The 12762-nt window shown below is 38.6% G+C and overlaps 1 protein-coding gene across 4 annotated transcripts in view; it reads left to right on the forward strand.

Annotated features, from left to right (window-relative positions):
* The window catches only part of LOC121296096 (protein NO VEIN-like), an 83765-nt gene extending 72996 nt beyond the window's left edge, over positions 1-10769 (forward strand). For all 4 annotated transcript variants that reach the window (XM_041221292.1, XM_041221293.1, XM_041221294.1 and 1 more), the window contains 7 exons: positions 1263-1405; positions 2023-2110; positions 6195-6306; positions 7714-7854; positions 8787-8969; positions 9127-9265; positions 10001-10769. In XM_041221292.1, the coding sequence (XP_041077226.1) occupies positions 1263-1405; positions 2023-2110; positions 6195-6306; positions 7714-7854; positions 8787-8969; positions 9127-9265; positions 10001-10586 (1392 nt within the window). In that variant the 3' untranslated portion in view covers positions 10587-10769. The remainder of the gene's footprint in view (positions 1-1262; positions 1406-2022; positions 2111-6194; positions 6307-7713; positions 7855-8786; positions 8970-9126; positions 9266-10000) is intronic.
* Positions 10770-12762: the final 1993 nt, after the last annotated feature.

A 12762-nucleotide genomic window follows, 5' to 3' on the forward strand; every position in this document is an offset into this window, starting at 1 on the left:
CATATATATATGTGTGTGTGTGTGTGTGTGTGTATATATATATATATATATATATATATATATATATATTTATTTATTTTTTTTTTTTTTACCCTGTGTTGTGGAAGTACACTTTACTATGATCTGTCTGTTACTTTTTTTAGTTACCACATGATAAATTCCTAATGCTTTGAGATGCTGGCTTCATACTTATTCTATGAACTAATTTGTGGAGATAGTGTTACAAAGCTGCTGCCACCACAGTATCAAAGCATCTCAGAAAACATGAGCTGGTGACTTCATATTTTGCAGGTTTATATATTTGTCATACCGTACTGAGGTCACATGATTTTTTAAAATTCTCTGCTGTATATCCACTTTAATTAATGTGTGTATAATTGGTAAATGCTACAGTATATTATATGATTTTCTCACATTCCGTTACTGGTGTTGTCCAGCAAAAATGTAACTTTTTACTCCCACAGTGTTTTACACTCTGGCCATATCAATAATACAGGCCAAACACTGACATTCAAGTTGGTACACAGCTGTATTCTACGATTCTCTCAATAAAGTTGCGTTACAGGTGTTCATTCAACATTTCACTGTCACGTTGAGGCTCACTTTTCCACAGATAGGTCTTATTTCATGATTGCAAACCGGTTAATTTGAGATGCCATTCAACTTAAATGGTGGCTCTGCTAGTGCTTTGTTTTTGTTCATCAAACCTATTCTGTTTTTTTGTTCAATTCTTCTGTTCTTGTTTAAACTTTACTGTGTGATCTGTGTGAAGAGCAATACAAGAAGGAACCACATTGAGGTAAACGGACTAATAAACAGTGTTGTCTAAACATTTGTTTACCTAAATTTAGTAACTCTAGATTTTCTTAGTAACTTTTCCTTCACCATCAAGAAAAGCCCTCTGAAGATGTCAACTCAGATTAATCGCTTATCCCAACAGCTGTGCAAATGTTAAGACATTGTTTCGCTTTTAATTTTATCCTCCTTAAATCTGCTCACACTGTTTCTTTCTTTTTATTGTGACTATATTATAATATCTTATATACTCTTAAGTTTGAAGTTGTATAGACGTTATTAACCTTTTTACTGCCCAGTAAATTAAACAACAACAGAAACTTTGTAGTAGGTCTGCAGAGGTGACAATGGAATGTTTTATAATGTGATGTAAAACTGATATTTGTTTATTAGCTTTTGTTCTTGGCAAATACTAATTTCAGTGTCTCCTGACTGATCGTTGGCTGTATTTTCTGCCTGTGCTGTAGGTTGGCAAATTGTACATACAGTATCAGCTAACCCTGCCCGATATGGACCCTTTGTTTGAGAAGGAGGATGTCATCTGCCTTTTAAAAGACAGACAGCTTTACATACAGAAAGACCACATCAAATCACGCATAGACATCTGCAGGTAATGCATTCTAAGGAGCTTTCAGATACCTGTGGCAAGTCATTTTTCAAATTTGCAACTAAGAGCATTTTTGTGGCAAGATATGTTTTGTATTTTAATTTCGTAAGCAGTTGATTCTATTCTTCTATTCAATGGAGCTGTCCAATCAAACTAAAACAAGCTCGGAACACAGGCCTTGTATTACAATAACGCAAGGTGTGTATACCTGCTACTTTTAGTTTTATTGTGACTTTAATACACGGTTTTAATTACAGACTTTCCTCCCCTTCAGCAACGTGCAGCAGAGCTGTATATTCATTACACAGAAATAGAAGTCACTTTTTAAAAAAATATATTCGCATGAAAATGTCCAGGAGCCACCTTTTGTTTTAGTGTTATATTATAAATCTAATGAGAAGTTTCCATATGCAGTTATTTGTAATTTTTCATTCTGTGTGTAATTTATACGAAGACTTTAAAGGCTTTGGGCTTTAGTTGACATCATATCTACCTTTTAATATTTTATAAAAGAATGAGCTGACAATTCATGTTTTACTGTTTAAACACACATGCCATTAGCATTGTTGTATTTGGCAGTGCCAGTGTAGAAAACAAATGTTTGCTGTTTGTCTTTCCAGAGAGGTTGTCAAGATTTTCAGCAAGGAAAACAAAGACTTTGGGAAGGAGCTGGAGCGGTTCCTGCAAGGGCTGATGTCCTGTCTCGATGTAAGTCAAAGAAATGCTTGCGTTTCTCAGAAGATAAATGGCTATGAACCTTCATTATTATTGGGGTGTACGTCAGGAGTTGGAGCAAGGACTGACCAGAATTGGAGTCCTTATTTAATGCTGGATTTCTCCTCTGCATCAGTGTCTTCCTCACCTAGGAGGGATCGAGGGCAGTGGGGGATCTGGACCAAACTCAAATAAACAACCAGACCCCAAACCATGGTCATTTGTTGCCCAGCTCAGAGCACGCACTTAGGCATCTTGGTACCCCTGAATAGATAATCGCCACCTCTTCAGAAATATACGATGATGAAAACTCAATTCCTCTATTTTCCACAGAGCAGGTAATTCCTGTCAATACGAGTTTCCCCTACTTTGCCCTGTGACCACCCTCTTCATGGGTGGGGGGCATCATTCTCAATGTATTTCCATGCTTTGGCCTCCTAGACTGGTGCCAGTGGTGCTGAAATGTGTGCTGATAATGTTTCATGAAATACTGTCCGCTGTAGACAAAGACTTGGTGATGGTCTAGTTGATAGTTAAACTTGGGTCCCGATACAGTCCTATAGAAACGACTGAACACTTTGTTCCTGGTTGACCCTGCTTTCTTTATATCTTTATAAAACTACAAAGCCTGAAGATTTCTTTACAGCCGGTTGATTTTATGCAAGTTTGCTTCTCAGCAGGGCGTGTAATTCTGGTTTATTGTTATTGTTGTTCAGACAGGAAAGACCCATGGGACCTAATTATCATCCTTTCAAGGAAATTTATCTAACAATGTATTTAAAATGAGAAAAAAAAGACTTGTATTGTAACATGGATTGGGCAATATTCATCAAAGTAAAATAACACTATGTAACACAATTTTTGTTCCTGGGTAGTAAGTGTTATTTCCTAATTGCTTATGCCTCAAAAGTATAGAAAATGGCTATTATTCCCCACAAACTTTGCTTTTGTGATTTTACACACAGAAAAGCCCAAAGAGAGGGGGGGGGGTGGGGGGGGGGGGGGGGAGGGGGGTCATTGTAAATTGTAAATCTCGAGAAACTACTCACTTCTAAATCTTTTGTAGTCATCTTTGTATTACTTTAGTATAAATACATGTTAATTTGGATTCATATGTTGTTTTTTTCTGACTTTATGTGAATGAAAAGAGACGCATTTTCCCATTGTAAATAGTGATATTTTGAAATATCACTGTCCTGGTCACAAAAGCAAAGTTTGTGGGGAATAATAGCCATTTTCTATACTTTTGAGGCATAAGCAATTAGGAAATAACACTTAGTACCCAGGACTGTTACACAGTGTAATGTGTGAGACTTTTCTTATTAAAGAATACACTTTTTAGTTGACTATGTACCGAATTCTTCCGTAGTGTACCCTTCTGTGCCCTCCTGAGTTGTTGGCTTGCCAGTTTGTTTTCATTACCCAAGATAGTTTTAGCTGTAGGCACACTATCCTCCTCCTTAGAGCTTTGTTGACTCTGAACTAGACGGCTATCTATTACTGCCTATAGCATATACAATGTCATGTATACTGTAAGCTCTGCTTTAGCTCCAGGAAGCAAAACCTATAAAAACCGATAAAACACCCCCTATACAAAAAATGAAATCGGTGTATAGCCGAAAAATGGTGGAAGTGGTTACTCAATTCACGTTGACCACCCCTTTCCCATTAAAAAAAAGAAGAAAAAAAAACTGCCTTTCCCAGTGCAGTTGAGCAATATCCCTCCTTCTTGACTCGTATCTACCAGTGATTCGTTTTGAATACTTTAAATCCGCCCCTGCTACTGAGTGGCAGCACATCCGTACTTTTTTATTGGACGCTCCACTTGCAAGATTTAAAATGAGATTACAATTAGGCATGGAGGTTTGCTCGCAGGATTTAAAGCTGTATTGCATTTAAGATACAGAAGATTTAAAACAAAAATGTAAATTGCGGTGAAATGTAAAAAAATGCCTACACACAAAAATCCAAGAAGAATGTGCCCGTGACCATAAGGTTCTCGGTGTGGAAGACAGCAAAGGAAAGAAGGTACAACTTAAGTGTGCAAGTACTGTTAAGTTAGTACTATACATATTGTGTGTGGGGGGGAAAAGAAAACACCCAAGCATTTTGGAAAGTATCCAAAAACAATAATTTCATATAGTATATAAAAAGCAAAACCCCTGAAAAAAAAAAACACAAAAATACAGTGGCTCTCAAATGTATTCACCCCCTTGGACTTTTCCACATTTTATTGTGTTACAACACGGAATCAAAATGGATTTAATTAGGAGTGAAAAATAAAGTCTACAAATTGTTCTAAATTAATTACAAATATAAAACAGAAAATAATTGATTGCTTAAGTATTCACCTCTTTGCTATGACACACCTAAATAAGCTCTGGTGCAACCAATTGTCTTTAGAAGTCACGTAAGTAGTTGAATGGAGTCCATCTGTGTGCAATTAAGGTGTTTCACATGATTTCAGGTTAAATACACCTGTCTCTGGGAGGTCCCACAGTTGGTTAGTACATTTCCTAACACTACATCATGAAGACAAAGGAACATTTAAAGCAAATCCGGAGTAAGGTTCTTCAAAAGCACCAATCAGGGGTAGGATATAAGAACATTTCCAAGGTATTGAATATCCCATGGAGCACAGTAAAGTCCATTATTAAGAAATGGAGAGAATATGGCACAACTGTGAATCTGTCTAGAACAGGCAGTCCTCAGAAACGGAGTATCCAGGTGAGAAAGGCACTAGGGAGACACTGTGCATACGGCAACAATAGTCTGGGTGCTTCACAAAACTGGCCTTTATGGGAGAGTGGTAAAAAGAAAGTCGTTGTTGAACAAAACTCACATCAAAACTAGAGTTTGCCAGAAGGCATGTGGGATACTCTGAGACCAATTGGATGAAGATTCTATGGTCTGATGAGACCAAAATATAGATTTTTGGCCTCAACTCTAAGTGCTATATTTGGCGCAAGCCTAACACAGCACATCATCCTGAGAACACCATCCCTACTGTGAAGCATTGTGGTGGGAGCATCATGCTATGGGGATGCTTCTCTGCGTCAGGGCCTGGAAAGCTTGTGAAGATAGAGGGCAAAATGGATGCAGCAAAGTACAGAGAAATCCCGGAGGAAAACCTGCTGAAGTCTCCCTGGGACTTGGGAGAAGATTCGTCTTCCAGCAGGACAATGAACTCAAACTCAGCCACTGTAGCTCAAAATAAGCACCAAAAAATGAAATTAATAAAAACCAAAAAACCATAAAATTACTGGTAACCAGGGTTGGAGTCAAGTCCTGTTTTTCAGTTCCAATTAATCCTGTTTTTCAGTTCCGGTTAGCACTTCAATTAGCACTATTCTGTTAAAATGAGCTTGTCACAGTCTCAACAAATTACTTCAGGTGAAGTCGCTGTTAGTCAATTAAGTTGGCTTCAGAAGAAAGCAGTTGAACAAATCACAGCAATTCGAATGTCTCTAAAATATCAATTCCAATTCCTTTGAAGGAATTGGAATTCAAAAACAGGAATTGGCCCCAACTCTGCTGCTAACATTGTAGAAGAAACCCCTAGAAAGCTAATATTTTCAATTTGGGCTTGTGAAGTAACATAAATAAATACGTATGTTTTTAACAGTATGAGGCAGTGTACATGTAATAAAAGAACAGATGGTGCTGCTTTATCCAAGCATATTACTGATGTCATGACTTGCAGCAACTTTGCTTCAGAAGAACATAAGAATAGTTTGGGAAGTTAGCACAGTGTTCGCTCCTATTACAATATAACATTTTTTTTTTTTAAATGGCAGAAGTAGTGAGGAATTTAGTAGTCCCACATGGGGAAAATCCGTCTGGAGGTGGTAATTTTTTTTTTTAAATGACCGTTTAGTTGAGCTTTGACCTTATTATTCACCTGTGCTGAAAAACAAATAACCTAGGTATCATTTTAAAGCTTATTTTAGAGGCTAATTGATTGCCGCAAGTCAGGACAGGAAATTATGAGGTGGTTGGCTGTTCATTATCTACCGGAACCCCTGCCCATTACTGCTTTCAAGTGGATGCGTGTAACAGGTGAGGATATGTTTTTCAGGATGAAGCAGCACTGAAACGCTTCTTACACAAAGAGGACATCTGTGATCTCCCAGAAAACGAAGAGAAGTGGGAGGTTCCGAAACCGCTAGAGATCGAACAGGAACCGAAAGGTACTGCTTTAAAAGCGACTGAAACCACATTTATGAATGTCGCCTTGACCTTCACTCAGCAAAGCCAAGCCGTTTATTTTTTTCAAGTTTCCCTGTCTAATTAGTGTATTCTCCGCACACACGCATGCACCCAGGGGAAACAGTATATGCTAATTCTGGTTTATTAGTAATGCTATATTTTAACATGAAAGAGAAGCCAGAAGTACTGCTCAAATTAGATGAATTTTTCATTACTGAAATAAAGCCAGGAATTGCAGCATCCTTTGTTTGCTGTGGCAGAAACGGAGATTGAAAACTACATCAATAGTTATTTTATTTTGCTTTAATTAAGGGGAAACCATAAGTGCTCTAGCACATCAATTGCTGCAGTTATTAAACAAATGTCTGTTATTTAGTTATACTGATCCATGTTTTAAAATCATAGATTATAGAAAATTACACATATAATAAAGCACCATATATATATATAATATATATATATATATATATATACACAGTGTGTGTGTGTGTGTATATATCCATCTGAGTGAAATAACCACAGCACTCCATGGCTCTTCAAGGAGTATTCTGTTTATATAGTTGAATCCACATTTACTTTCCTTAATTTAGGCTCTGCATCTGCTTAGCAAAGTAATTTAGAGTAGTGCAATTTGTCTACTCTTCCTGTTGTGGATTTGTAATTTATGCCCCCTCTACAGCTGTGGCAATTGTGTGAGCTAGTGAATGGCAAATGTCAGTACACAGTGCCAGATTGAGAAAATAAAAGGACATTTTGTGCTGGAATTGGTAAAAAGAAATAATGACCTAAACAGAAACAACAGTAAAGGATGATAGGGGATGCACATGGGATATGAAACCGGTAAGGAAAATAAGTGCTATTGTGATACAAGTTACTTTCACTCGATTGGGGTACGGGCTGTGAAATGACTGGGAGGGACACACTACATGTGACTGTAATTGACTATTTTTTTCAGGAATTGTAAAGGTTCCTTTTTGTAACGGATTACGTTTTATGTGAAAAATTTAAGTAGGTATTTTTTAGTTACATTTTAAAAAAAGGACCACGGATAATGTGTAATGTAGAAATTAGCAAGTGCTTCAACAGCCAACTTGAAAATGGCATCAGAGGAGGGAACGAGTGGGTTCGAGAGCTGGATCTTCAAAGAACATTTGGAGCTGCAGCCTGAACAAACCAGGGCAAAAAATCTCTATAAAATGTAATCTTAATGTAACCTGTTAAGTAACTATTTTTAACCGTAACTAGTTAACATTTTTTCAGGTAATTAGTAACTATAACAAGTCATTTGTAACTAACAGATTACTTTGTAACTTCCCCAACACTGTGGCTATGTTACACACTGTTGGCTGATTTAATACATTACTCTCTGTTGTGATCTTCCTATGAAGGGCACCGCTTTGGAGAACAGCTCCACAGGGCTGTGAGCACCAGTGAAGAAGAGCCGAAGGCTGCTGCAGAAGATGGAGAGAAGACACTGGTATGCTGGCCTCCCAAGTCTTCGATGAGTGGAGTTTCACACAGCCCCTCAGGTAAGGTCAAAGCAGATTAAAAAACATTCCCCTGTAGCTAACGGCTGCTGAGCTGTGTGATTTAGCTGCTGGGCTTATATATAGCTTCAAGGCAAAGGCTGTACACTGAATGATTTTGGCACCTAATCATGCTTGGTAAACCAGCTTATGAAGTCACCCGAGAAACCCTGGAAAAGTAAATGATATATCAGTGCTGTTCTGGTTAAACACACCTGTGAATTTCAGCTTTAAAACCAACACTGAAAAACTATTATTATCAGCTTTTAGTTTATCTTTCCCCCAGCTGAACCCAGCGACAGGGATATAGTGGAGGTGCCTGTATGTACGTGAGCTTCCATATTGTTAGTGATTTTGGTGAGGAAGTTAATTTCGCGATATTGACAGATAAAGTGATTGTTCCTAATGAAATTATTACAAAAACCTTACGTATGTCTCGAACGTGCAGTTTTTAAAAATTGTAAAGGGGGAGCCATGAGTCAGTCATCATAAGCATAATTGGTAATATTATTTCCCTCTGTATTTTTCAGTTGTTGTGAAATGTCTTTAAGCAAAGAGGAACTAATAGAGATCATTTTGAAAAAAAATTCTTGAAAAGGTGATATTTGGTACTACATTAGGTTAAAGAAAGTTGTCAATTTCCAAGCTTCACAAAAGAAATCTGTTGCACTTCAGTATTGTCTTCTAGCTCAAAGCATGGCACTGACTGCAAGCATATCAGTGGAGGAAGCAGCAAGTATTGAGTGCCACCCTCCAGCAGAAATGACCAAGGAAGTCCAACATTATGTGACAGCATGACTTGTCCTAAGAAAGCGGTCAACACTTTTTGCATCTTAATTAAAAGGGTTTTACAAAATTCATTCCATAGGATTCACGTTTTGATGTCGTGTTGTTTGTGAGTCTCTGTGCCTACATTGTTCTTTCTGGATGTACAGGACAGGCAGCAGACATGGTGATGAAGATGTGGCCTCCCCCTGCTCAGCCATCTCCTTCAGCAGACGCTAAAGTGTATTTTAATACTCACGGGAATAGTGAAGGCACATCAGATATAAAAGAGCATTGCAGTCCTCAGTTCAACAGCAGTCAGAGCAGTGGTTTTCCACCTCATCACACCCCAGGTTAGTTGCATGTGCCACATTCTTGGCAATGGTTACTTGAACTTTGGGGGGGGGGGGGGGGGGGGGTTTCTAAATATGTGATCATTGTTCACAATCCCTTTAACGGGAGACACCATTTTAGTTTTGTTTTTGTTTTTTGTCATTTTTTAACTTTTAGCTCATGATACCGGAGTCCAAGCTCCAGCGCTACCAGACCCACAGCTACAGAACAGTCCCAAAGAGACAGGACAGAATCAGCAGCTACCACCAAAGAACACGGAGGCAGACAAACCTGTTCCTTCGAACGCTTCACTCAGGTAAGAATAAAAACAAAAAAATTGAACATATTTCAAAAGGCCTTTGTGTGCTCCAGTTGTAATTAGCAGTAGTTGCATTTAGATTTGTAATGTATATGAACACACTTCGGTGGGTAGTGACCTTGTTTACTGAGGTCTCCGGTCTCTATTGGTGTGGGGTAGGGTTGTGAATAGTTTCTGCAGTTGAATTAGCTGTTGTCCTGAGTTCTGTTGAGTTTTTGTTATTTTTTCCAACAAGCTACAATATATTATCCTCTAATTGTTCTATTTACTACTAGAGCAATAGGATGCAAAGGTTTATGTTTTGTTTAAGCATGTCACAAAGCACATACTAAGCTGTCTCTTTTATAAAATGCCTTTTTTTCTGTTAGTAATATATACATACTTTTAGAACTCAACCCAAAAGGTTGCTCTATACTATTTAAGAATCCCTGCCCCTTCACTTGCCAATACATCACCTATCAAATGCCTCCTACTCCCTTCATCTCAAGGGGAAAAAAGTGACTAATTGATCCTATATGTACACAACAATTGTGTAAATGGCCTTTTTTGCATGAAAAATAAATAGTTTGGCAATCGGATGATGCTACCCCCTTTATCATCACCAGTCACCAATGTCTTGAACCATTCCTCCTACCCCCCTCCTCCCTCCTGTGATGCCAGTATATACCACTGTTTTTCAGCAGCTCTTTATTTTATGTGTGTTAATATTTACGCTTGTCCCATTGTGTTTAGTAATCACCAGCCTCCAGCAGGGCCAGCAGTGTACTCTGTGTTCCAGGGGAGTGCCAGTCTCCAGCGCCCACCGCTCCCTCTCGACTGCCCGGTCTGGGCTCAGAGGCAGCCCCATGAAGCTCTTCTGGAGGATCTGACCATTGAGAGCAGTGTTTCCGGCCCACAGGCGGTGGTCTTCACCGAAGACACCCAAGACAACACGGCTATCGGGGAATGGGGAGAACATCTGGTCTATGCTTTTCTGTTAGACTGGAAAGAAAATGGGATCCACAACAGGCCAAGGGAAATCGTGTGGAACAACAGGAACGGCGAGAGTGGACAGCCTTGCGATTTTAAGGTCACCTTCGCCACTGATGATGGAGTCCTGTCAGAAGTGTTCATTGAAGTCAAGGCAACTGTGAAAGCTGAGAAATGTTTTATACACTTGTCAGCGAACGAACTCCATCTCGCACTGAAGGAAAAGGAGAGGTACCACTTATACAGGGTGTACAATGCTGGAGACACTCGGCATGTTCGTCTTTGTAGAATCAAGAACTTAGCCCAGTGTCTACATGCAAAAGAGTTGGAATTATTTCTGTTTGTGTGACATTTTTGTTGTCGAAACTTAGTTAAAATGGTGAGACCACATTTTGTTTAAGGGTTCGTTAATAATGGTTATATTAAGATACAATTTTATTAACACAGCACAAGTGTAACACTGTCATTTTCATGTTAATGTTGCATCTACAATAACAGGCTGTTCCAGTTTATAACATCCTTTAATAAATGTTTTTACATTTTTTATACATGTTTTCATTATTTAAATGGTTCCTTAAACTACAGCTGTTTTTATATACTTTATAATTTGGATAAATGTTTAAAATCAATGTTATTTTTATACAGTGGATATTATGTTTTAAAAGCTGATGTAAAACTTCCAACATAATTAAGTTCTACAATAACTGCAAATTATTCAATATATTGTTGAATAATAAAACTTCTGTCTTCTGTAATTTAGCTGGTCCGTGTGGCATCGACTATCGTACTGTACATTACATTTAACATTGTAACAGTGGTCAGGTCTCCTAGTGGCTCATCTGGTAGAAACACGGTCTTGCGGAGAGCAGGTTCAGGTTGTGACCGTGTGAAGAGCCGCTCTTGTTGGGGATTCCAGAGGGGGTGTTGCATTGGCTCTTGTGCTCCAGCAGGTTAGGGAGGCAAAACCAGCAAGACTTATTGTACATATCCCACAGGAACTCATGTGATCCTTCTTCTTTCCCATGATTGATGCTGAATAGGTGCACACAGCTCCCACAGGTCTACGAGACGTCACGTGAACAGTGACGTCGAAGATATTACTTACATTCTGTAATTTCAGTGTTAGTCATCAACAGTTCAGGTTCATAGTGCTAGGGTGGCCAGTGTTACCAATATAACTATTCTATTAATTATCTCTCCCCTGCCTGCCTACTGCACGCTTAATTTGTTGGCAGTCATGCAGTGTGTACAAGCCCAGGTTATGAATGTAATACTGGCTTTTACTTAATTTGCATTCTTTCCCCACTGCATTTCTCAGTACAGCTGGGAATTTCTTGGAATTTATATTCTGGTGCAGGTGACTCTCAAAAATTGATCCATTCAGCAGACCACATGTAACAAATGACTTAGGTGTGTGTACAGTTATGGAGTGGAGCAGACAATACATCTAACCAATTATTCAATTGTATATTTAGCTTTCATGTAGAACCTACAAATGTACTGTTTTATTGTGTGTCCCGCCTTATTTTTTTTTACCATTTTCCCAATGCGATCCTAGAGGGATTCCTACATGTCGTTAGACAGGGTCGATACCCAGCTTCTCTGCTTACCTTTTTTGACGTCTCTGCCCCTCTTACACCCACGGCAGGCTGTGTTTCAGCTGGTCAGGAACAAGATGTACAATATTAATGCATGATGCAGCAAATCCTGTGCCAGGTTGTTACTGTGTTGAGACTGTACACAGAAAAATAGACTGTATATATAAAATAAATTTCATTATTGTAATCAAGGTGATACCTAGTATTTCAGTTCCACAACAACACAGGCATATTTTTTGTATCAACACATCTTTTTAATGGTTATTTTGCCTGGTTCTTGGGAAATTCCTGCTGAAGTCAGCACAGCTTATTGTCACTATTTATATCTAGTATACACTTGACAGTGCTCTGATTCAAGTTGCAGGTTACCAAAGTAACTAGAGCTAGGTACCTCATTGCAGTGGTGTGCTCTTAGAGGCCTCGCTGAAACACTTTGATTCACTGTGACAGCTCCGTTGCAGTGAGACGCACACAAACACACAGCTTCCTTTAGACTGCAGGTGGGATCGTGGTACTTTAAAACACAGGACGACAGCTGGTTGTATTGTGGTATTCAAATAAATACAAACAGCAAATCAAAAATGGTCTTTTAAGCATGTTATACAAATGAAAGAACAGGATAGCAAAAAATGTGCTTATTCCCTCTATACAACTTTTACACAAATTTAAAACAGAGCTATTTTATACCTTCTATAAAATTGTGGGTGTGGCACGTATTCCTGTTGTGATTAAGTTGTTGGTGGAAGCTTGGGAGGAGAGTGCCATTGTATATGACTAAAAATGTGTCCGTGATTAGATTCCTTAGATTGAACTGGTGTGCCACATAACCTGTTCCACAGTAAAACCTTGATTATCTCTGTTATCCAAACAGCCCCCAGGTAACCTGTCTTGTGTCAGCAGTGCTCTTCTGCCCTGCTGTTGTAGAAA

Source organism: Polyodon spathula, chromosome 21 (assembly GCF_017654505.1).
Source record: "Polyodon spathula isolate WHYD16114869_AA chromosome 21, ASM1765450v1, whole genome shotgun sequence".
Classification (NCBI taxonomy): Eukaryota; Metazoa; Chordata; class Actinopteri; order Acipenseriformes; family Polyodontidae; genus Polyodon; species Polyodon spathula.